This window comes from Babylonia areolata, chromosome 15, assembly GCF_041734735.1.
Source record: "Babylonia areolata isolate BAREFJ2019XMU chromosome 15, ASM4173473v1, whole genome shotgun sequence".
Taxonomy (NCBI): Eukaryota; Metazoa; Mollusca; class Gastropoda; order Neogastropoda; family Buccinidae; genus Babylonia; species Babylonia areolata.
The window spans coordinates 7500658-7525198 of record NC_134890.1 but is presented as its reverse complement, the minus strand read 5'-3'; the positions used below and the strand labels follow the sequence as shown (position 1 = coordinate 7525198).

At 39.2% G+C, this 24541-nt stretch overlaps 2 protein-coding genes across 2 annotated transcripts; one reads left to right on the top strand and one right to left on the bottom strand.

Annotated features, from left to right (window-relative positions):
- Positions 1-1542: 1542 nt before the first annotated feature.
- Positions 1543-24172, bottom strand: LOC143290404 (non-homologous end-joining factor 1-like). Its single transcript, XM_076599811.1, is given in 8 exon segments — positions 1543-4951; positions 8763-8986; positions 8988-9005; positions 12001-12115; positions 17957-18018; positions 19603-19741; positions 21717-21959; positions 23863-24172. Coding segments are annotated over 8 exon segments (1098 nt in total). The 5' UTR covers positions 24061-24172; the 3' UTR covers positions 1543-4852.
- On the top strand, positions 5483-7243 carry LOC143290159 (uncharacterized). The gene has a single exon (XM_076599464.1). It carries the CDS (start codon positions 6698-6700, stop codon positions 7229-7231), a length of 534 nt encoding a protein of 177 aa, XP_076455579.1. The 5' UTR covers positions 5483-6697; the 3' UTR covers positions 7232-7243.
- Positions 24173-24541: the final 369 nt, after the last annotated feature.

Genomic DNA, 24541 nt, shown 5'->3' with positions numbered 1-24541 from the left:
TCTCCATCACTCGATCCAAAACAGTCATCACTTTTTATATCGATAGAGCCGGGAATCTTTTTTTTTTAACCTGTGTAAAAACACATTATTATACATAATATAGATGAAATTAAAAAAAACAACAACACAGCAACAATCATTGTACCATACCTGTAGACGGTCCCAGAGTCCATAGTAGTAGTAGTAACAGCAGCAGTAGTTGTAGTAGTAGCAGTAGTAGTAGTAGTTACTAATGATAATGATTATGTGCACTCATACACTGCTTACCCTGAGGCTCCAAGACAACTTCAGTAACAATACAAGGGTATGAACAAGGTACATGGATGTAATATTTTTTTTAATGTTAGACAAAATCCAGCAATAAATTCTGACAGTTACATCATTGATAACTCACACACACACACACACACACACACACACACACACACACACACACTACTAATAACAAGACAAATTATGTCTGCAGACTCTATCAGCCACAAAACGATTCGATGTGAACAAATAATGGGTGAGAAAAAAAGTGTTGGTAAACAAAAAAGATGGTATTTACGGTGTGACAGAAAGGTGTCTAATCTTCACAAGACTGTGACATTTTTCACACGTTAAAACACCCTCACACCTTCAATGTGGATCACCGCTACAATTAGAGAGTTGAGGTTGACGACCAATCGCCATTACGCCCTTGAGGTCTTGTTCCGGACAGGTGTATGACGGTTGTCTTTCTTTAGGTGGTAGAAGTGTAGTCCTTTGCAGTGGTCTGGTGGCGGAGGGGTAGTCAGTGGGAAATTATTGTCCCAGTTGGTGTCTAGTTACAGTTTCTGACGGGACTATGCGCCATCAGCGATGTCTGACATGACACTCTATCTGGAGAGGACTCCTGGGGAAGGGATCTATGACGGTATACACGATGTCCGGTATATCCGGAGTTAGGTGCTCATAGGGACGGGAAAAAACATGGCCGATATAAGCGATATCAGGCACAACCGATGTCCGGTATATCCGATGAGTCTTTAGTCATGTCAAAGAAGAACAACTTTGGCCAGGATTTTTTTTTTTTTTTTTTACTATGACGTTAATAGCAATGTCAAGTACAACCGGTGGCCGGAATAGGCGGAGTATATTGTAAATCGGCGAGTTCTGTTCTTTTTTAAATCTTTATTTTACTTTGAACTTCACGATCACGGGGACAACTTTACGGCTCTGTTTCACTCCACTGGAGACGAGGAAGGAATTCACCGGTTGAAAAGTCACGGTTTGCGAGAACTTGTAAAGTCATGTTGTGGAAAAGCCTTTATTAATTTTTTCCATTTTTTTACGGAGGCATCTGATCTAACTCATCAATCAAATTATGTATCTCGTGGCAAAATTTGTTGCTGTACTGGATGGATAACCAATGAAGCTGACGTAAGAGTGGGGTAACGTGATCCTTTTTGACTTTCTGAAAATGATTCTTGTAGCGTTGTTCAAAATTATCTGAAGGCGTGACAAATCAGAAGGCAACCAGCAAGTAGTGAATTGCGTAAGTCAATGTGACTTAGGATGAAGGAACAGACAAGCTGAGTGGTTGCTTCAATACTGACTCGGTTGTGCATGGACAGAGCTGAGTAAAAAAAAAAAAAAGCACCCAGGTTTCTGACAGAATTTTGAAAATTGATATCAGCATTGCTGACAGTCAATGTATGGTCTGAAATATGGCTAAGTGCAGACTTAGAAGCTACAAATATGGTTTCTGTCTTGAAGACATTACGTTTAAGCTTGTTTGTCTGCGTCCAGCAAACATAGTGCTGCACAGATCACCTATGCAACCCGGCCATGAAGAATATAAATAAATAAATAAATAATAAAAACATTTATTCCGCCACGTTTCTCTTTGCAGCAGTCATGGGCAAATGTGGAGGTAGGCTCTGTCGGTCTAAGGGAGGTAACTGCCCCGGAAACACGGTGGGGAGCGTGGTTGCGTCCCTTGGCACTGTCGATGCACCCGTCCCATCGTGGAACATCTTCCTCTCTGTGTAGTGGGAGAACCATATTTCAGGCCAAATCATGAGGGCCAATTTATTTCTATTGCACCTTTCATTAGATAACAGTAATGCTCAAGGCACATCACACAAGTTAAATATAACAGAAAGAAAAACATTTTGCTAAAAAAAAATCATAACCACAGGTAAAAATCTCCAAAACCATCCCAAGTGAACAAGTAGTCACCCAGCCAAACAGTTCAGTCTACACATTCATAATACCAAGCATTCACGCTTGGACACACACACACACACACACACACACCTATTTATACACACATACACACACACACATATATATATATGTATACACATATGTTTGATTCACACACACACACACACACACACACACACAGAATGATAGATACAGATAGATAAACAGAAAACATATACATACACAAATAGATTCATACTATAGATAAGCATGCATATATTTAAATGAGGATATCCCTGCCCATAGCTGAGTCGTTGGAGAGTCCTAACTCTGGAATAGGTCAAAAGAGAGGACCCTGCGTCCGTCTGTTTATTACTGGACAGAAAAAGGGATAGACCATGACGGCTCTGACCCTGTTAACATAAGTATTATCATGATCAGGCTACAACCAGGTTTTATTTCTGACCATGAAGGAAACAAACAAATGCTCGACAAAAACAAAATTAGTGATTCACTGAAGCGGTTTCATCCACAAGTTTGCCGCCAAACCGTTCTTCAGCAAAGTGAGTGCATTCACACAGTACTTTGCAGCACTAGGATAGGGTGGCTAGCATCTCTAGGTCATGCTGCAAACTGAGCTGGTCTGGACATCAACATGAGAGAATACAGGCCTAATTACTGTATGGTAACTAGACAACAACATGGAATACACGCCATGAAATTGTATATGAAAACTGGAAATAACTCAGAGGAATACAGGCCTAGTCACTATATGGACATCAACATAGAGAACTACAGACATAATAATTAAACAACAAAGGGAAATGCACTGAAATATACACAGTTGATGATGCTCAATAAAAATCACTTTGTGGAGATACTCGAAAGAGTGGGTGTATAACCAAACGCAACACATACATCTAAAACATGACATTTCACTGTACACTTCTGAAAAGAAGAAAAGATGCTGCCCATATTTGGTTTATCATTCTAAAGAAACTATTCAATATTACCAAATGTAAAAATATGCTAAAAGAGAGCAAACAAAAAACAAACAGTTCTACAGACTACATGTATATACATGCGCACAGACACAACTTTCTTTAACGTGCAATACACAACTACACTTATGCAAACAATGAAACAAACATATGTGTATATAACACCTATATGCACAGGCACATACATGTATACAGACACAGAACTTTCTATCACAAAAACATACACACATAAAAAAAAAACACATAAATATAAAACAATTCATTCAATTCATCATTCATACAATCTGTCACTGATAAATGTTTATCAGATGGTTAAGTTGTATCGTTGATTTGTTCCAGTCCAGGCAAAACAAGCAAATCTGCAGAGAATGTCTAAGCATATCAAGGCTATATGACAATGTGACACTTTACTGATCAGATCAGTCTCATGTTATAAACTGCCCGATAGCCCTTTTTTTTCTGAACTCATGTTTTCTTCTATTTATACATATTAAAATATTTCTTTAAGAGTCAGCAGGTAAAAATGTCTCATAAAAAATATTTCAAAAAAAGAAAAACATTTGTGACATTATGATCTAATGGGAAAGTTATTTTCATTTATTCTAAATTCAACTTTTAAAATCTCCAAAACACACTTTCACTGACTGCACCATAATTACAATCTTGATTCCACACTTTCTTACAAATTCTGAAACTGACACTGATAAACAATACTTTCAATACCATCACAGAAATATTTGGCCTGTTGAGAAAATTAGCAATGCCTGGTGTTTGAAAAAATTAGCAATGCTTGCTGTTTGAGAAAAAAAAAGTAATGTTTGGTGTTGCAGCACTGTGGATTCCACAATGGTGATTCCACTTCTGTTCAACATGTGAGAAATGGAAAGTTTCAAATGGCTGAAATTTTCAAATGTAAACATTCATAATCTGAGACAATACTGGGTCAACCACCTTTTGTTCATCTGCAAGTGCCAATCTTTGAACCGAACTGGAAGAGAGGGGGTGGGGAAAAAGATTTTTTAAATAATTTTTTTAATCATCTGACCTTAGCATTTTGTACATGAGCATAACAGCGTAGCAAAATACAGTCAACCATAGCAAATTCCGCTAAAAATGTAGCAGTTAAAGAGACTGTGTTAACTTACCCTTTTTTAAATACATATTTTCAGTCAGAATAATGTGTTTACCTATATTTTTTCAAACTTTTCAATCAGAATAATATCAAGTTTATCTATATATTTTTCTAAGTGTTTCTTTTCCTATTATCCTTCCTGACAATCAGTGTAAAACAATCATTTTAGGAGAAAAAAAAAGCACAAAAAAAATTATAACACTTACCTGGTCCAGATACCAGACAAACCTTAGTTATTCAAACGAATGTTTTAATTATCTCAAACAAAAATTTAGCATTTGAATTACTCTCATAAATATTTCAATTATCTCAAGCAAACATTTGAAACATCTTCACAAACATTTCATCAACAAACATTTAAATTATCTTAACAAACATGTCAAAAATCCTTTTTTTAAATACATTATAATGTTCTCATCAGCAAATATTTCAATGGTCTTATCAAACACGCAAACATTTCAGTCACATCCAATCATCTGTCACAAACAATAAACCAATGTGTCAGGCACTAACCAGTAACACAAAGCCTTCAGTTTAAAGCAAGCAATTAAAATGCCAGTTTCTTTTTCTTCTTCTTGTCTTGCTTCTTCTGTTCTTCCTGCTCCAGTTTCCGCTCCAGGGCTTCGCGCCGCAGTTTTTCTGTGTCCTGAAATGAGAATAATATGTACTTACAGTTCATGGTTGAAACTCAAGAAACCACACACACATACACACACTCACCACTCACATGAATGCACACACACACTCACACACGCACACAGTGTCTTGAAATCAGAATTGGCACTGAAGGTTCATGACTGAAATTCACAATGCACAAACACACACACACATACAAACATGCATGCATACAAACATACACACACTTACGCACATGCGTGTGAAAACACACACACACACACACACAAACACACACACACACACACACACAAACACAACACACACACACACACACACACACACACACACAGTGTCCTGAAATCAGAACAAGCACCTGTTGTTCATGATTCAAACTTCTGAAAAAAAAACACACACAGAGAGAGACACACACACACACACACTACACACATGAACACATGCATGCCTGCACACACAGACACACATACACTCTGTCGTGAAATTTAAAAAAATTATGCAGCGATGCTTCATGGCTGAAACTCATGAAATCACACACACTCATCACACACGTGCCTGCATGCATGCATGTGTCATTAATTTAACCCTTTCCTTCTGATAACGGTAGGAGCCGGCACTGCTCGCGCGCGCGCAGCGCCTCGATGCGTCCGGCGCCGGCAGCGTGTGTGTAGTACTTTTCCATCATGTGCTGACGCCGTGACGATGCTCAACAGGTACTAAAAGTTGGTGGAAAGTTCCCTACTATAGTCCAATAATCTGGCATCACTATTTTTGGATGCTAGCACCACTTCCATTCACAAAGAAAGGAGGGAAACTGCATGTGGAGAGTTGTGAATGAAACTGACCGGTTTTCACAATGGCATCGTCTGCATGCACCAGTGAGTTCGAGGATTATTCAGCGGAGGAATTAGGTCTTATATAAGAAGAAGTGTCGAAATATGATGCGAATAAAGAGTGTGAAGAATTAGAAGATTCTGATGTGCATTTAGGTTCCAATCAAGAAGAAAGTGGTGAAAGTGATCCCGAGGACAATGTGCCACTCGCCGCTCTGCAAACCACGTGGCGACCGGCTACTCAGCCTACCAACATGGTCACATTCCAGCAGCTGACAGGCCCTGCACATTCACTGCCAAGCACTGCCACCCCTCTGGATTATTTTTTTGTTTGTTTATACCCATCACATTTTTTGAAGTTGCAGCAGAAGAGACCAACAGGTATGCCCGACAAAAACAAGCAGCCCGAGGCACACCTGACCCCCCTATGGTTCGAAACAACACCTGATGAAATGCGGGCCTATCTCTGAGGCAATGATCGGGTACAAGGGTCGGATATTTTTCAATCAGTACATGCCAGCCAAGCCAACCAAATGGGGCATCAAGGTGTGGGAGATGTGTGACGCTAGGACAGGGTACTGCGTTGCATTTGATATTTACACCGGCCGTGCAAGTTGCAGAGACACCACCATCAGTCTTGGGCATGAAGTCGTTCACATGTTGGCATCACCTTTCTACCATCAAAACAGGCACCTGTATTTTGATCGATTTTTCACCAGTGTCCCCTTGATGACACACCTGGCCCGAAATGGGACATATGCCTGTGCCACTGTCAACGTCAACTGCAGGGGGTTACCAGAGGAGGTCAAGACTGCAAATTGAAAGAGAAGGGAAAATTGCTGCAGATACAGAAGGGCTTGCTGATAGCCACAGTCTACAAAGACAACCGTCAGATCTACCTTCTCAGCACCAACCAGACACCAGGTATGACGACAGTGGAGGACAAAGTGACGCCGACAGTCATCGCCAGCTACAACAAGTACATGGGTGGCGTTCACAAGTCAGACCAGTATTGCGCCTACTACCCTGTTGGTCATCAGAACAAGAAATGGTGGCGCTACATTTTCCATTCTCTGGTCAACTTGTGCATTGTCCAGGCCTACCTCACCTGGGAAGTGTCAACTCATGCCCCAGTGAACAAGACCTATGACCACTTGATGTTTCACGCTGACATTGCAGAACAACTTCGCGCAGGATTCACCTCCAGGAAGCGCAAAGCAGGGCACAGCAAAGCAGTGCCAGATGCCCCCATTGCCTTGGCCAGCATCGACCATCACAAGTTAGAAAAGATCAAAGGGAGACATATGGTCTGTCGGCAGTGCATCAAAGACGGTCGCAGGACAGCAAAGGGACGAGGGGTAGAAACATCATATATGTGTTCTTTCTGCCAGGTACCTCTCTGCTTCCACAGGAATGACTGTTTCCGTGACTATCATGGACAGAATGTGCCTCAACATTAGGACAAGCTAGCTTGTTTTTGTTTATGTGTGTGTGTGTGTGTGCTTACCTGTAGTTTTGGTGACTCTGTGACACTTAGCAGTGACACTCTACTCACTATCCTTACTGTACAGTAACACATTGTGTGCATATATAAACAGATCTGTACAAAGTGCTTAGAACAGTGACATAGGAGCAACCTGGAACTGTGCTTGAAATTATCTCCAGTAACTCTTCAGTTGTGACAACTGACACTAGTTGTGTGACATTCTTTGGATTACCTGTGGGGATTCTACTGGCAGACAGGAGACAGATCATCTCAGGTAGGCCGCAGCTTCATTTCACAACACTAACGTGCATGTGCATGGACTAACTGCATGTTGGTGTGCTGTATTAGAATTGTCACCATCGCATGTGAGATATTTGGTGACATGTTGGTGACAGAGACACAACCTTTCACATCTAGACACACAGAATCTCACTCACATGACAGAACAAAGCCTCATGACCATATCTGCCGAATTTCATGACTCTAGAGGTTTATTCTTGGTTGTGGTGAAGCGTGAACTATACATACCCATTTTGAGGCTAAACTCACCAAAAGAATCCGAAATCTAGGGAAGTTTGGCCTCAGAGAATCTGAATACAAGAGGGTTAAATTAGAATTTGCACCAATTGTACATGATTAAAATTCATGAAGCCCTCCACACGCACTCACAAAACCCTGCCATGTACGCAGCCACACTCTATTTCAGTGGTATGCATGCTGGTTATGTTCTTGTTTCCAAACCCACTGTTATGGATTACAACATTTTTAGCTTGTACATTTTATCTTCTGCATGTGTATACACAAAGGGGGTTAACCCATTCAACCCTAGAGAGTTAAGAGCCTCAGCAGGTTCCCCTGCCATACTGATGTGGAAAAACAAAGAAAATATACTGAATCCAACCGGTTATTTCTCCAAATTGACCCGTGGGGATGCAGCTGGAAATACTGAAGAAGTTTGTTCCTTTTGTTTGAGGTTACAGCATATTAAGGAACGTGTGCATCATTCTAATGAAACACGTTTTGACACCAGGGCATTGCTCGGGCTCTGGGCTGAATGAGTTATGGCACTAGTAGGTCTGCACAAATGCTGACCTGGGAGATTACAGAAATCTGCACCTTAACCCACCAGGTGTGCCAAAACAAAACTCAGTAAACTTGAGTAAGAATTCAGTTCTCTAACCTTGCAGCCACCAAACCCGACAAGTTTCAGGATTAAAACTCATGAAACCACTACCACACATCAATGCAAGCACACACACACACACACACACACACACACACTCATGCACATGAAACACACAAATGCTCACATGCTCAAACACATACAAACATTAATATATAATCACACACACAAACACACACACACACACACAAACATTCACACACACACATATAGTGTGACATACACACACACACCTGCTCCCTTGACATGGGCAGATGACCCAGTTCAATAAAAATCTCTTATCATGTCTTTCCAGAAGCACACACCACACACACATATCCACCTTTGTGGGCGTGGAATCGGAAGCAGAACTGTGCGACCCGGGGCTTTTGGTGGGACTTTTCCCAGCAGGACTTTTTCTGGGGCTGCCAGTCGGTGTTTTGGTCGGTGATGCGCCCTTGGATGGCACCAGTGAGGGGGGAAGACGACTGGCCCATGACTGCTTGGTGCTCGATGCCTGACTGCCCCACTGCCCCCGACATTGGGATGCTCTCTTCTTCATCAGACATGTCTTCTTCATCACCATCTGTCATGTAAGTTTGAAACTACTACAGTCATTGAACAGATCTAGTGAGGTCACATGACTCAATGTTTACATCACTCACAGACTTAATGCAAAATCACATGGCACAGCACAGTGAAGTGTCTGTTAGTTCACTGGGAACTATTAATTATCAAAACTACCATAATCAAAAGTGTCTTGAGCACATAACTAAGGCGCTCAAGTGCACTGGAAACCAAACAGCAAGCTTCGCATCCACAGATTACCAGCTTGCAGAGAACAAGCAAGCAACTCCTATCCACTGTGAGGAGGTAAACAAATCACCATGGACACAACACATATACAAGATGGCAACCTAAAACTACAGCTGCACACCCAAGGAGAATCATTGGCTTACACCTGACAGCAACAAACTTCAAGTCAACAAAAATAAGCATTGTCAACAGAAAAAAGCTTCACCATGAAAACAATAGAACAAAACAAATGAAACCAAGAAAGATCAGGGAAATCTAACATCAAGTGGGGAGAGAGAGAACAGAAAAAGAAGACTCTTGGGAAAATAATGAATGGAGGGCTCAGCTTGAGGTGTAAGCTGAGAACCCCAGGAATCACCAAATCCACAGAGCTTGCTGGGACTGTCTGTGGCGACTGCGAACAAAGTGACCAGAAATGGCATGAATGACAAACTGACCTGGTACCAACAAGAACACTACACACTGAAGAGATAGAGCAGAGAATGGGAGGCCAAATGAATCCTTATCATCTTCACCTGGTGCCAGGGAGAACGCCATCTAAAGACAGCAAGGCCGATTCAGAGAGAACAAGACCGGTATGAAGAGACAGGGTCGGCAACCATAGCGTCAAGAAACCACCATCAGGTCAGGGCACAGACTGACATACAATATCGTAAATGCACATCTAACAGCATCTATTCTTTCATTAGATTCAGACACCCTCAAAATTTGATTAAAATCAAAATGTGTCAATAGAAGACTGCCTATTGTAAACTCAGCTATTAGTGCCACCCCTGTAGATTCAAGCACACTAAAAGATTGATTACTATACCCAGTGAGAGAACATAATTTGTTAACCAGTTAATCATTAGCTGATATTGTTATTCAGATCCAAAGGTGGCCAGGGCTTGATAGAAATCAAATGTGCGTTTGTTCGTTTATTTATCTATAGTCTGTTCATCTAAAATGATAATAGACTGAAAATAAATGATATTATTATAATCATAATTATTTCTATCATCATGATTATCATTATTACTTAGAAATCATTATTTCTGAAAATCAATGGCTGGGGAAGAACTATTCAACTGAAAAGGGGGCGGCTGAGGTGGATGGGGGTGGAGGGGACTGAGGAAGAAAGCGAGAGAGAGAGAGAGAACAGAATGTGGAAAATATTAGGAAATGTAAAATGGAGAGGGTGAATCAAATGTGTGTCTCTACAATATTAACCATTCTTGTTATTTGATTAGTTTATTAAAATGACTGTTTATTTAAGCTATTGTTGAATTGTACTGTGACCTGGCTTGATACAGCAACGAAGATGAATGACAGATGGAAGTAATTCCCATTTCTCTGCTCCATATTCATTTTATATTTATTGTTTACTGTGCCCAGAATAAAATGCAACACTATAGCACACAATGTTAACTAGACAATCACTATCATTCAGGAAAAGAAAAAGTTAAGCTCAAAGGTTAAAGTGCATATAGTTCAAACAAGGAAGGGAAATGGTACATTCACACACAAAAGACTACATGTTAACCCTTATCCCCTTAACTGGTTTGTGTTGGGAACTGTCCTGTTTGTATGTCCATCATCCAAATGTGGAATAAAAAGATTTTTTTTAAGAAAAGAAATACAGAATAGGTAATCAAGTTACAAGTAGAGTGTCACTGGGCTACGATTCAAGAAACAAGGAAAACTACAAAAAAAACAAAAACAAAAACACAAACAAACAAAAAAGTTTCTTTCGACTGGTGGTCTCCAGTTCCCAATTCAAGCCCACGGTATAGCCCTTCCACCACAAACTTCCAGAAACACTGTCATCTGCATGAGGAACATGCCTACTGCAACAACTACCAGCAGGACAAAAGAAAACATTGATGAGGAAGATGGACTCCGGGTGAACTGATCAGGGATAACACTACATGAAGATAAGTGAAATGAAATAAAAGATTTTTTGTGTGTGAGACAAAGGAACTGCAGTGACTTTTCCTTTTTTTAAAATTTTCCTTGCAGTCATGGCTTTTTTCTTTCTTTTCTTCTTTTTTTTCAGATAAATAAATTCCACATCATGGAATAACTGTACAAATACAATATGTTGTGCTGGATCAAGTGTGGATATGCCTAAGGTATGATTCCTAACTGGTGTGACACCATCCTGCTTTAGAAACAGGGGAGGGAGGGAAAGAAAAATCAGCTGGATCTGTTGTATGTTAGTGGGTTGTTGTTGGGTTAGTTTTTGTTTTTTGTTTTTTTGTTTTGTTTTGTTTTTTTGTTTGTTTTTTGTAACAGATTTCTCTGTGCAAAATTCAGACTGTTCTTCCTAGAGATGCCATGTTGCCAAAGTGCAATGCCACTCTATGTGTGTGTGTGTGTGTGTGTGTGTGTGTGTGTGTGTGTGTGTGTGTGTGCAAGTGTATTTGTTTTATTATGAAAGTGAATTTTCCTAGTGTTTTCCCAGGGATGACCCTTTTGTTGCTAAATGCATGCTGCTCACAGGACCTCAGTTTATCATCTCAAAGGAATGACAAGCACCAAGACATCCATTCAGTTATTTTAACTGTCTAACAGAAGACATTGTATACAGACTTTTTTTTACATTAGAAAATCACAAACACACACAAACATTTCTATTTTACTCAATCCCATGTGCAAAGTGTTTTTACACCCTCCAAAGCAATTTTCCGTTGGCTCATTTTTCTTCCCTTTCCTTGTCTAGTATAACTTACAGTGAGAAGACATTAAATTGAAGAACAAATGAACTAACACACTGTGACACATACCTCCACTGTGTTGATGTGTGAGCCAGGCATGTTTGGTGACAATCTGTCGATACAGCTCTTGTCCATCGCTGTCAAATGTCGCCGTTTCCAGATTCTTTACTTGCTGTTCAAATGCCTGCAGTAACATGAATAATCATTTGTTTTTCAAAGCACACACACACATACTCACACACAGAGATAATCATTTCTGCACCAAAATATATGTTGAAAAAAATACAAAGTATATTTTTCTGCACCCAAAAGTGTCTAAAGTAAAGCATACAAGCTTACTATTGGTGTTCAAGTTCATGCTTCAAATTCAAAAACATTCACAGAAATTAAAATTTAATATCATCCTTTGAAGAACAGATGAAACTTGCATCATCAAAGTATATCTTGAGAAGAATCAAATACTAACAAGATCAGTTTAAAATCAAACCTTCATTTCCCAAAAAGAGCAGTCTTTTCACTCCCTTATATAAGTAACTATACTTCTGGCATTTTTCAAACACCAGGAGTAAACACAAATCAAACTGGCCCTCGGTTATAATACACACCACCACCAAATGGGAGATGAACATAAATAACACTGACTTAAAGGCTCTAACTATTTTGTTAAATCTCACATTCAAGAAAACATCCAAATCACCTTCAGTATACAGAATATAAATGGTTCAGTACTTGATAACAACCAGGCAGGGGCAACATTTATAAACCCATCATTAAATGTAGAGAAAAACTACTGTGTTGGAAAAGATTTTTCTTTATTTACAGCAAAACTAATGGCTATATCTGTTGGTCTAAACCATTCAATCAATCTCCCCGTTACTATATTTCAGGTGCTATTTTGTGTCAATTGTAAATCTGTATTATAAACATTAAAATCATTTAATCTGAAAACAAGAGGAGAACTCATAACAGAAAGTCATCATGTGATTCATTTTTTTACATTCATGGTACAAAGATTGCTTTTAGCTGGATCCCTTCCTTTCTACAAATGGATTGTAGGAAATGAGCATGTGTGAAAAAAGACACAATGAATATTCACAATGCTGTAGAAATTCAAATTCCATTTTCATTACAAGAAGGTTATTCTCTGCTGGGAAAAAAACTGCTGGAACTTTGCCAGTACACTAAAACTGGGGCCTGATGCTGTTGGACATTCAAGATTCAAGACTGAAATTCCTTTCACCCCTTTTGGAGTATGGAGGATTACAAATATATAAAAAAATAAAAAAAAATGAACATGAAAAACAGCTAATACCTGAACTGTATTAACTACACTCACATAGTGAATATAACATCATTCTCAAACTGCAAACACAATTTAAAAGCATACCATAACATGAATATTTTGAAGAAGAAAATGCCAACTACAGCTCAAAATTTACAAAATGTACTTCTAAAGTGACTTGCATTTGTGGTAATGAAACCCCCCCCCCCCCCCCCCACCCACAACCCCCCTCCCCCCTCCTCTTCCCCCCCCCCCCCCCCCCTTCCACCGCTCCTTGCAAATCATCTGTGAATGGAAACAACTGAAAACATTTTAACTTACATATTTACAAAATCTGCAGTTCCATCTTCTTCATTGGCAGCGCTTTATGACTATCAACTTATGTTTAAAATAGTTCAGAGTGTAGTAATTAGAAGCCACAATGGCTCTCTGTTGCAATTTCACTGAGTGGCTAGTTCGTTTTTTTATTCTATTCATTCTATTTTGTAATGCAAATTCAGGAGAGAGGAACAGGAAAAGTAGTTATGAAATGAAGCATGGGTAGGGTGCGGAAGGTGATGGATTTTTGTCTAAAATAACACACACAAATTTGTGAACAGATGGTGACATTAAACAAAAGAAAGAACACACACACATACACACACAAAGAGCAAATGTGGTGGTTTTTTCTTTTACAATTTCAGAGCCTTCGGACGAATGCACACTGTTGTGCAGCCCCTGTTCAATAACTTGTTCAACCAGAATCCAGCTGTTCAATAACTTTTTCAGCCAGAATCCAGCTGTTCAATAACTTGTTCAACCAGAATCCAGCTGTTCATTAACTTGTTCAACCAGAATCCAGTGTGCTTGCCTTGCTTTCACTATCATCCACCATTTTGCTTTCCATCCTGCTTTGGAAACCTATCAGTTCACTTTCCTGATTTCTCCATTTCTGCACCGTTAATTTTTCCCCAACTCAGATACTGCTCTTGCTTCAAGGCCTAAGGACAAATTGCGATTACATTTACTTGAACTTTGATGTAATATGCGATTTGGTTTCAATTTGATATGATGGTGACCATCAGCCACGTTGAAATGAATGGTGGTAAGACTTGCATGATGCTGTCCAGTGTGACCATGTGCATTTAGTGTGTTCAATGATGCTGTCAAATAGTGAGTTTGTTGTGACAGGTGGCACCAAGTGGTGGTCTGAATCTAGTTTTCCAACAAAGGGCACATCACATACAGCTGATAAGACACAAGAGGTCAGATCTGAGTTTAAAAAGTAGTTCCTTGTTAGCCAAAAAGCATGGTGACTGCCTTTCTTAACTAATGCAATGAGCTATTTCATCCCAGGTCAACAGATGTTTACACATTCTAATACCTCAACCTCCTTCACATGTATACAAATGCAGGAGATCAATATGCATGTCAAAGATCTTATAATCCATTTCAGCATAAAGTTGGTCATTGTAATGAGAACATACCCAGCAAGCACGCCACTGAAAATGGTCAAGCATGCTAAACACTCACTTGTACATATGTACAAATGAAAGTGGGACTTGCTGCCCATGAGTTCAGTTCAGTTCAGTTGCTCAAGGATGCGTCTCTGCATTCAGACAAGCTCATATACGCTATACCACATCTGCTAAGCAGATGCCAGATGAGCAACATAACCCAACGCACTTAGTCAAACCATGAGGGAAATTAGAATAAAATATAACAAATAAATAAATATAATAAACAAAATCAAAATAGAACTAATAAATGAAAAGAAAAGAAAATAATAACATAATGAATAATAATGATGATAGTTATAATAATCAAATAGGTGTAAATAAACACACACACACACACGCACACGCGCACGCACACACGCACGCACGCACACACACACGCACGCACACACACAGAGGCACAACAGATATACAATAAATATGCAGTCTCACAGGCATGAAAGCCACAAACATAAAAGACCCAACACTACACATAAAAGCACCCTACATGTAAAAGGCCCACCACTACACATAAAAGCACCTTACATGTAAAAGGACCACCACTGCACATAAAAGCACACCAGTTCCAATTCATAAACTCATGCATATACAAGCACACACACACACACAATGGTCATGCGGGTGCACATGTATATACACAAATGCATACGCACACACACGCACACACACACATTCTCCATCTCCCACATTACTCCCACACACACTAACACAAAAATACACACACTCACATTCTTAAGTATTGCAGTTCCCACAACACATATACAAACACAAGCACATTCTTAAATTCCACAGCTCCCACAATACCACCAACACACACTCCTACCCCCAACACACACACACACATACACACACACACACACACACACACACATGCAAATGCACAGAGCTCTCATGGCACATATGTATGCATGCACATACATACTGCCACTGGTCTGCTGCAATAGGGGTGGGAAAAGACTGCTGATGCCATGATTGTGAAGTAAAGCATGTTGCTCACTAATGTATTTGGGATTTGGGAAAGCCCAGAGAGACTCTGTTCCCTTTTGAAGAAATCTGCTCATTGTTGGTTTGGAAATGATGCCACTATTGGTTTGATTCACAAAGGATTGTGCTCTACCTTGAATACAAAAGAGGAAGAAGAAATGATACAACAGAATCCTTACAGAATCCTAACAACAAAAGAGACAAGACCTTCAAGACTCACTAGAGATACATGCTTTAAAAAAAAAATGTTTTAAATTAAAAATGTAATCGTTAAAATGTGTTCTGTATCTGTAAAGCATATTATTTTGGTATATCTCCAGCATTTAAGAAATTCTTTAAAGTCTGTGGTTAAGGGGATGTTGCTATCACCTCAAGAACACAGCAACACGTAGCCATTTTCTCTAGATCTGCAGAGGTCCATGTTTGACAGGCTGAGTTACACTCAGAAACTATGATACGGTCCATTCAATTTCTCTTTTATGTGCATTCCAGTTAATTCAGTATCCACTTTAAAATATTTATATGCAGTAAACATGTCAATGATGTAACTAAGTGTCACTTAGCACAAGTGATTCAAAAAGCCTCATATGAGGTGAAAAGGGTTTGTATCTGAGAAGTTACAAATTCATGGCGCTGCTTCACAAGGGAGTTAACAGGTTGGGTTTTCCTTTTCCCTCAACTGACAACTGTGCAATTAATATTTTTTTAATTTTTTGTGGTCATATGGGACATGATCCAGTTAGTGATGAAGCATGCACAAATCTTTCTCTGAATAAACATTTGGTGGCCTCCTTCACATATGCTATTGTCAATTATCAACTGAATGCTGGATTTTGAAACGGAGATGCTGAAGAAAACAACATGGTGGCCTCCGAAGCCAGGCACACACTGATTATCATAAAGAGGTGTACACTATTGATTGTTGTATTTTCAAAAAAAGACCACTTGGGTAAATGTACATAGTGAAAGACCTTCACACTGAGTTTAAAACCAAAAAGCCTTTCTATGTATTGAGTCATAATTTTAAACTGTAAAGTTTTAGATGGGAAAGATCAGTTTAAAAAAAAAATCAATTAATTCCCATTGTAAAAAAAAAAAAGGGGGAATAATTTCCCTAAGTAAGCTGCTCCAAAGAGATGCATTCATCAATGTATCTTCCATACTGAGCAAACAATGTTCCTATTTGAACAACAAATGATAAAAACAACTGTTATTTGGTGTTAATAATCAGTGTGTCACAATGTGAAGTCAAAGTGCCATATTTTTAAACAAAAAACATCAATGTAACAGTAATTTGATTGAAAGTTATAAACTAATTATCTAAGGGATCATGGGGATATTATGATGTATTGAGATCTAATGATACACTACTTCCTAATGCTTGTCATAAATGGTCTGAGAAATTGACAAAAAACACAGTCATTGGAACAAATGTAGTTTTAAAAGAAATGGGAATAGTAAATAGTAATAATTGTGACTTTTGTTTAGAAGTTAAAGATAGTATCGAACATACTTTATGGCTATGTGATAATTACGAGGCATTGGCTGAAACTGCCTTGATGTTGCATGCAAGGTGGTGCTGGCCTTCTTCTGATTCAAAGTTGTGGTATTTTGGGAGGGATGAATGATCACCAAAATTTGTCACACACAATGTCCAAGCCAACAAAGAAACATATCACTAACAGACAATGACCCTGCTGATGAAAAAGAAATGGGACATTTGTCCTCCTCAACAATGAAATGATCAGACATTCTGAACTTTTTACCGGTTTATGTCCTCAACAGTGAAATGATCAGACATTCTGAACTCTTTATCGGTTTATGTCCTCCTCAACAATGAAATGATCAGACATTCTGAACTCTTTATCGGTTTATGTCCTCCTCAACAGTGAAATGATCAGACATTCTGAACTCTTTATCGGTTTATGTCCTCCTCAACAATGAAATGATCAGACATTCTGAACTCTTTATTGGTTTATGTCCTCCTCAACAGTGAAATGATCAGATTCTGAACTCTTTATCGGTTTATGTCCTCCTCAACAATGAAATGATCAGACATTCTGAACTCTTTATCGGTTTATGTCCTCCTCAACAATGAAATGATCAGACATTCTGAACTCTTTACCGGTTTATGTCCGATGTCTGACGCTGATGTGCACCCCTGCAAGTTTAAATAACCTTTCTGCACAGGAGGGAGAGAGAAAAGAAAGAAACGGAAAAGTCTGCAGGGCTGGAAAGACAGACATCTGATGTGGACACTTACCTTTGAGGTGACCATGGTATTCTTGAAAGCAATGCTGTCAAACCTGGTCGTCTCTATGTGCTCTGAAAATAGGAGAAAAATTTTTTTTTTCAATAAATAAAAAATTATATATATATAACAATAATGTGCATCTACTTAGTGCTTACCCTGTGGCTCAAGTGCATCTAGCAATCCATGTGGTATAAATAAGGCAGGAATTAAAAAAAATAAAAAGAGAAATGTTAAAATATTGGCACCAAAAATGTTATTTAAAAAAAACATCGACATCACTCACACACCTTTCCCACCTCAACCAACCCCAGACACAAATCAACACAAGCAATAAAAGTCAGTGTGTGTGTGTGGGGGGGGGGGGGGGGGGGGTGAGGGGGGAAGGGTAGATGCATATTGTTTGAACAAATATGCTTCAAGATGAGATATGAAAGATTTAATAGTGGAACAGTGTGTGATATTCCAAAAACACTATATTACAACTTCCCAGTTGCTGGAACTTAGGCTATGTCTGGTAAGAAAACGCCATGACCTCATTTTTCTTGTTTACAATTAAAAGAAATGAAAAACCAATTCTGAACAGAACACATAGTGAAACTAATTACGCCATTGATGTGTTTACTGCATATGAATATTCTAGACTGGACACTGAATTAACAAGAACAATAATAATAATAATGGTATTTATATAGCGCTGAATCTTGTGCAGAGACAAATCAAAGCACTTTCGCACCAGTCATTCACACGCATGCATAACTCTAAAACTGCAGAAACTAAAGACAAGGAAGGGCAGGCAAGGGAGGCTATTTTGGGAAGAGGTGGGTTTTAAGGCCAGACTTGAAAGAGCTGAGTGTGGAGACTTGACGAAGCGAAAGAGGAAGTTCATTCCAATCGCAAGTTCCAGAGACAGAGAAAGAATTAACATAAAAGAAAAACTGAATCAACCCTTTCACTTAGTTTCAGTCAGCCTTGTCTAGACTGGTCTGTGTACATCCTGACAAAATATGTTGCAGTGTGTCTGACACATGTCTCCTTTACGGCTGATTTAAAAGAATTTCTTAAATAATCATAGACATGTTTTAAAGTGGATGCTGAATTAACTAGAATGAACATAAAGGAGAAATTGCATTGACGGTGTCATAGTTTATCAGTGAGTGTACTACTGAAGCTTGTTGAACACAGATCTCTGCAGATCTAGAGAAAACGGTCACATATTGCAGTGTGTTTGAGGTGATGGGAAAGTCTCCTTTACCTCGGACTTCAACAGAAATTCTTAAAATAGTTAAATGCCTGAGATATACCAAAATAATGATTTAAACAGTGTTATCACTTTGATTACCATGTCAATTTATTATCCAAAAAGATCATGCTCATACAATAGTATTTGAATGTCATTGACAGAGCCGCATTAGGACTTTGTATAAAACCACTTACTCTCAACCCACACATGCATTGTTCAAATCTGCTTTCATGCCTAGCAAATACAGAACACATTTTAATAAAGAATTTTTAAAGGTTTTTTTTCTTTTGTAATTATTATCATTTCTTCAAATGTGTACCACAAGTGAGTCTTGAAGGCCTTGCCTCTCTTATTATCATTACTATTAGTGTTATTACTATAATTATCACTATCACCAATACAAGATCTGCCTTACTTCTGGAGGCTCGAACCCCTTGAGACTTGTAGTCATCAATCTCCTTGTCCTTGGCCGCCAGAATGGTGGTCAGTTCTCGCTGTTGCCGGAATAACTCCGAAACCATGGCCAGGAGAGGCACAGTCAGGTGATCTCTAGCCTGCAAATCAACCAGTTAATCAATCCAATAATCACTTTGATGTCTGGATTTAAACACAGTGTATTAAAATTTGCCTCCTGGCTTATGATAAGAAAAAAAAAGTATAATCTATTTTAAGTAATACTTGTTAATCTTCGGAAAGAACTTCATTCACAGTCAGTTGTGTCACAACCCATGGGACAAGAATTTTGGGGTGTTCCCTTTGTTGCTTTTGCATTTGCATCAGATAATGATGTACTCAGTGTGTTGAAAAAATCTGCTCCAAAGATGTGATATTGACCCTCATCCCACACCATTACTGTAATAATGGACGTTGTTCTGTCTGCACAAATGAAAATTATAAATGCTTCTTTAATTTCTGGAGTCTTCCCTGATGTATATAAAACTGTACTTGTTAAGCCCCTGCTTGAGAAAGCCACCCTGGATCACAATGACCTCAAAAGTTTTCATCCTGTATCCAACCTTGTTTCTGTGTCCAAAATTATTGAAAAAACTTGTTCTCTCCCAGCTTTCAGACCAATGGCATCAAACAACTCTTCTTTCCAGTCAGCAGAATGGCAGAATGGTTAAGACACTCAGCTGCCAATATAGAGAGTCCCTGAGGGTGTGGGTTCAAATCCTGTTCTCGCCCTTTCTCTCAAGTCTGACTGGAAAATCAAACTGGGTGTCTACTTTACAGATGCAACAATAAATCAAGGTCCCATGTACAGCATGCACTTGGCGCGCTGAAAAAGAACCCATGGCAACATGTGTGTTGTCCGCTGGCAAACTTCTGTAGAAATCCACTCTGATAGGTACACAAACATATATATCAGCATACACTAAAGGCCTGACTTAGCGCATTGGGTAAATCTGCTGGTCAGGCATCTGCTTAGCAGATGTGGTGTAGTGTACATGGATTTGTACAAACCAGTGACACCTCCTTGAGAAACTGATACTGAAACAGCATACAGATCTGTCCACAGCACTGAAATTGCTTTGTTGAAAGTGGTTAATAACCTTTCACTGTCTATTGATGAAATGGAAACTGTCTGTGTTGACCTTGCATGATCTGTCGGCTGTGTTCGACACAACAGACCACAGTATACTCCTTTCCAAGTTTGAACATGTATAATGGGATTCAGTCAAGAGTTCTGAACTGGTTTTCTTCTTACTTGTCCAACTCCTCTGATTGTTAACAACTTTCAGTCTGATCAGCTATGATGTGCCACTAGGCTCTGCCCTAGACCTTGTTCTATTTGTTCTCTACACTACCCTTTCTGATGTCATTCTAGTCACTTTGTAAATCCCTTTCAAGCCAACTAAAAGTAAAATCACTCACATTTATTATCCACAGCAGGAAAAAGGGTTAAGGAAGAGGGAGCAGGAGGGAAAGAAAAATGTCACACTATCACTATCACTGTAAACTTAATTATCAGGAAACAGTGTTGAAAAAAAATTATAAAGTACAATCAACAGTCTCCAACCATTGTATGAAAACAATTTGCAGCTCGAAACTTTCCAATGAATTGAAGAAAATACAAATTACTGTTTAAAACTGTTCAACCACTGCCAGAAAACAAGTTCCAGTTTAAAACTTTCTAATCTTTGTATAAGAACACAACTTAAAATTCACACACACACACACACACACACACACACACACACACACACACACACAATCTCACAACCCCCCTGATTCTTTACACACACACACACACACACACACACACACATTCATAAGCAAACACACACAGTGACTGTGGCACACACATGCACATACACACACACCTTTTTTTTCATACACTGCACACTTTCTTCTTTTTTCTTTCCCCCGCCTAAATCCCCTTAGTGAAAGGACATTAAATTAATGACTAACCCCCACTCACTCACACACACACACACACACACACACACAAACACACACACACACACATCTCACAACACAATCATCTTCCCACCTATCTCTCCCCCACACTTCACCCTCCACACTCACCATAGTACTATCAGCAGGGGCAGCATGAAAGTTCCAGATGAAACGCATGCCTGCCAGTGTTGACATGATGGACAGAACCATCATCTGCTGAGCACCACTGCCCTCCCCATGGCCATGATTATGATGATCCTTCCTGGCCTTGAACTCAACAGACAGGGAGGTTCCGGCACCAGGCTTCTCCAAGTTCTGCCGGATCTGGTCCAGAACCTTGGTGACTGGAGCCTCGATGTTCGGGTTCAGTTTCTGAGAATCATAGTTACAAACATAACGGTAAATTCATTTATTTTCTTGATCACCTTGCAAACAAAGTTCTATCCATACAGTTTCCACATTCATGAAACACAATTAGTTTCAGTTTCAACGAGACATCAAAGCATATTGACTGATCCACTGATCCACACAACATATATAAACGCATTATCATTATAGTTTTATACAGACATGTACGCAACATGAAATCTGGATTATCTGTCATAACATGTCATTATTGAATACAATTTAAATATTCAACATGCTTTGCCTTGGAAATCTTTTCCATTCCTTTTGGTGCAAAAACTATGACAGTTAAGTATACATGTGTGTCATGGGCACTGGTGTGTGTGTGTGTGTGTGTGTGTGTGAATGTGTGTGCATCTGTCAAGGAGATGGGAGTTGTGTAACTGTGTTTGGGTGTGTGGACTGAAGGAGCTACGTAAATGCAGATGGATAAGTACATGCTTGTGCTTTATTGACTCACTTGTGTAAACAAAGTGAGTCTATGTTATAGCCCAGTGTTCGGTTGTCTGTGTGTGTGTGTGTGTGTCTGTATGTATGTCTGTGTGTCCGTGGTAAACCTTAACATTGCCATTTTCTCTGGAAAAACTTTTGTCTGTCAATACTAAATTTGGCTTAAAAATAGTTGGGAAAAAAATCTTCACTGCCATACCAATAACAGGTTTAAGTCTCCTGAATTAAGCCATATTACCGAATCAGTAACAATGTATTTCGGTAAGGCTATTTCCATATTCCAAAAACACCATTTTACCAATTCCCAGCTGGCTGTGCTTGGTAAGAAGACGGCACTACCTCGTTTTTCTTGTTCACAATTAAAAGGAAAGAAATACAAATTCTAGACAGAACACATACAGTGACTCATAATACACCATCAACATGTTTACTGCATATGAATATTCTTATGTGGACACTGAATTAACTAGAATGAACACAAAAGCAAGAGAGGCAAGGCCTTCAAGACTCACTTGTAATACACTTTAAAAATATAATTAATAAATTTAATCATTAAAATGTATTCTGTGTTTGTTATTATAAAGCTTTGGGTTGAAACAAAAAGAAGAAAAAAAAAGGCCAGAGTGCAGATTCGAACCAAGCATGTTCAGGTGGGAAGAAATTGTCTTAGTCATTGCACTATTGCAGTGACGTAAGAAGAGTGCATACTTTGAGTTTGACACCTGCTTTAAACTGAAACTGTTCTTAGTGTTAAATCTTGTTTGCTCTCTCTCGGGAGAGCACATGTATAGCCAATATAGCCACCAAACATACACTTTTTTTTTTTTTTTAAGTTTTATACTTTTTTTAAGTGCATGTTGTATCATCAAAGTGGACTTGTTTGTAAGATTTCGCGAAGGAGAATCCTCCTGTTGCTGCAAATAAGACTTTATTGCCTCATCTGACAGACCAGCAACCTGGCCACCTGCGGGAATTTTAGTTTAATGACCTATTGACATGGCACCCTAAATATCAAGCTGTACAGGCAAGAGTCTGATGTTAGTCACTTGGATATTGTTGTCTCGGTGTGAGTCAACTGTTGTCAAGACGTAGTCAACTACATTGTGACGGGTTTGTTGTTCGCTGCAGAGGTTAAATTGCTAGTCAGCTGTGGATCATCAGCAAAGGCCGTAATTAGGGCCACCAGGCAGCCGTCTTCAAGCTATGTCGCGGAGCTCTTGAGGTCAAGTTGTCCGGGACTGAGGCCTTGCTCCGTGGAAGGTGGTGTGGTTCGAGACGTGGGGTCCTGTGGAGTGCAGTAAACATCCCGGTCTGTATCAGAGTGTATGTAACGATGCGAAGTCGGGCTCATTACCGCCAGCCACCGCTCCACATGGTTTAAGACAAACACAAAGCACTGTGACTGTGGAAATCAACCAACCTCGATTCTCTTCTTCAAGGCGTTTTCGTCCAAAGATTCGTACCAGAAGGAGGTCAAATCCGTGATGAGCACTTCGTAACACTTCCCCGAGAACTTCGTCTTGATCAGCAGACTTTCCCCGTCCACATCGACACTCTGCCACGGACACGCCGCTAATGTAGGTTTCCATCGGCGTCTCCATTCCGTTTCGGTCGCCATTTGCTTTGGGACGGTTTGCTATTAATTCAAAGGAGGCTGTAGCAAAGTAAAAGAAAGAACTGACAAAAGCTCGCAAGTCACAGTCAGCAGACGACTTTTCTGTCGAAGAGCAAAACAAACCGGAAGAAGGAAAGCAAATGCTGTGAATGACCCGAAGGGAGGTAATGACAAATAATGACTGGCTTGTTACCTTGTTGGGTTTGTGTCCCATTAACCTTTCTGTCGCGTGCTCATACCAAAACAACTGATAAAAAGTGTACATCTCTTCGCATAAAATATTTGTGGAAAAAACACGTGCAGGTAAGAACTGAACATCCTTACATAATTTGAAACTAACTTTACAAATAACACACACACACACACACACACACACACACACACACACACACACATATATATATATATATGAGATATATATATATATATACATATATATATATATGAAAAATGATAATAATAATAAAATCAAAATAAAAAGAAT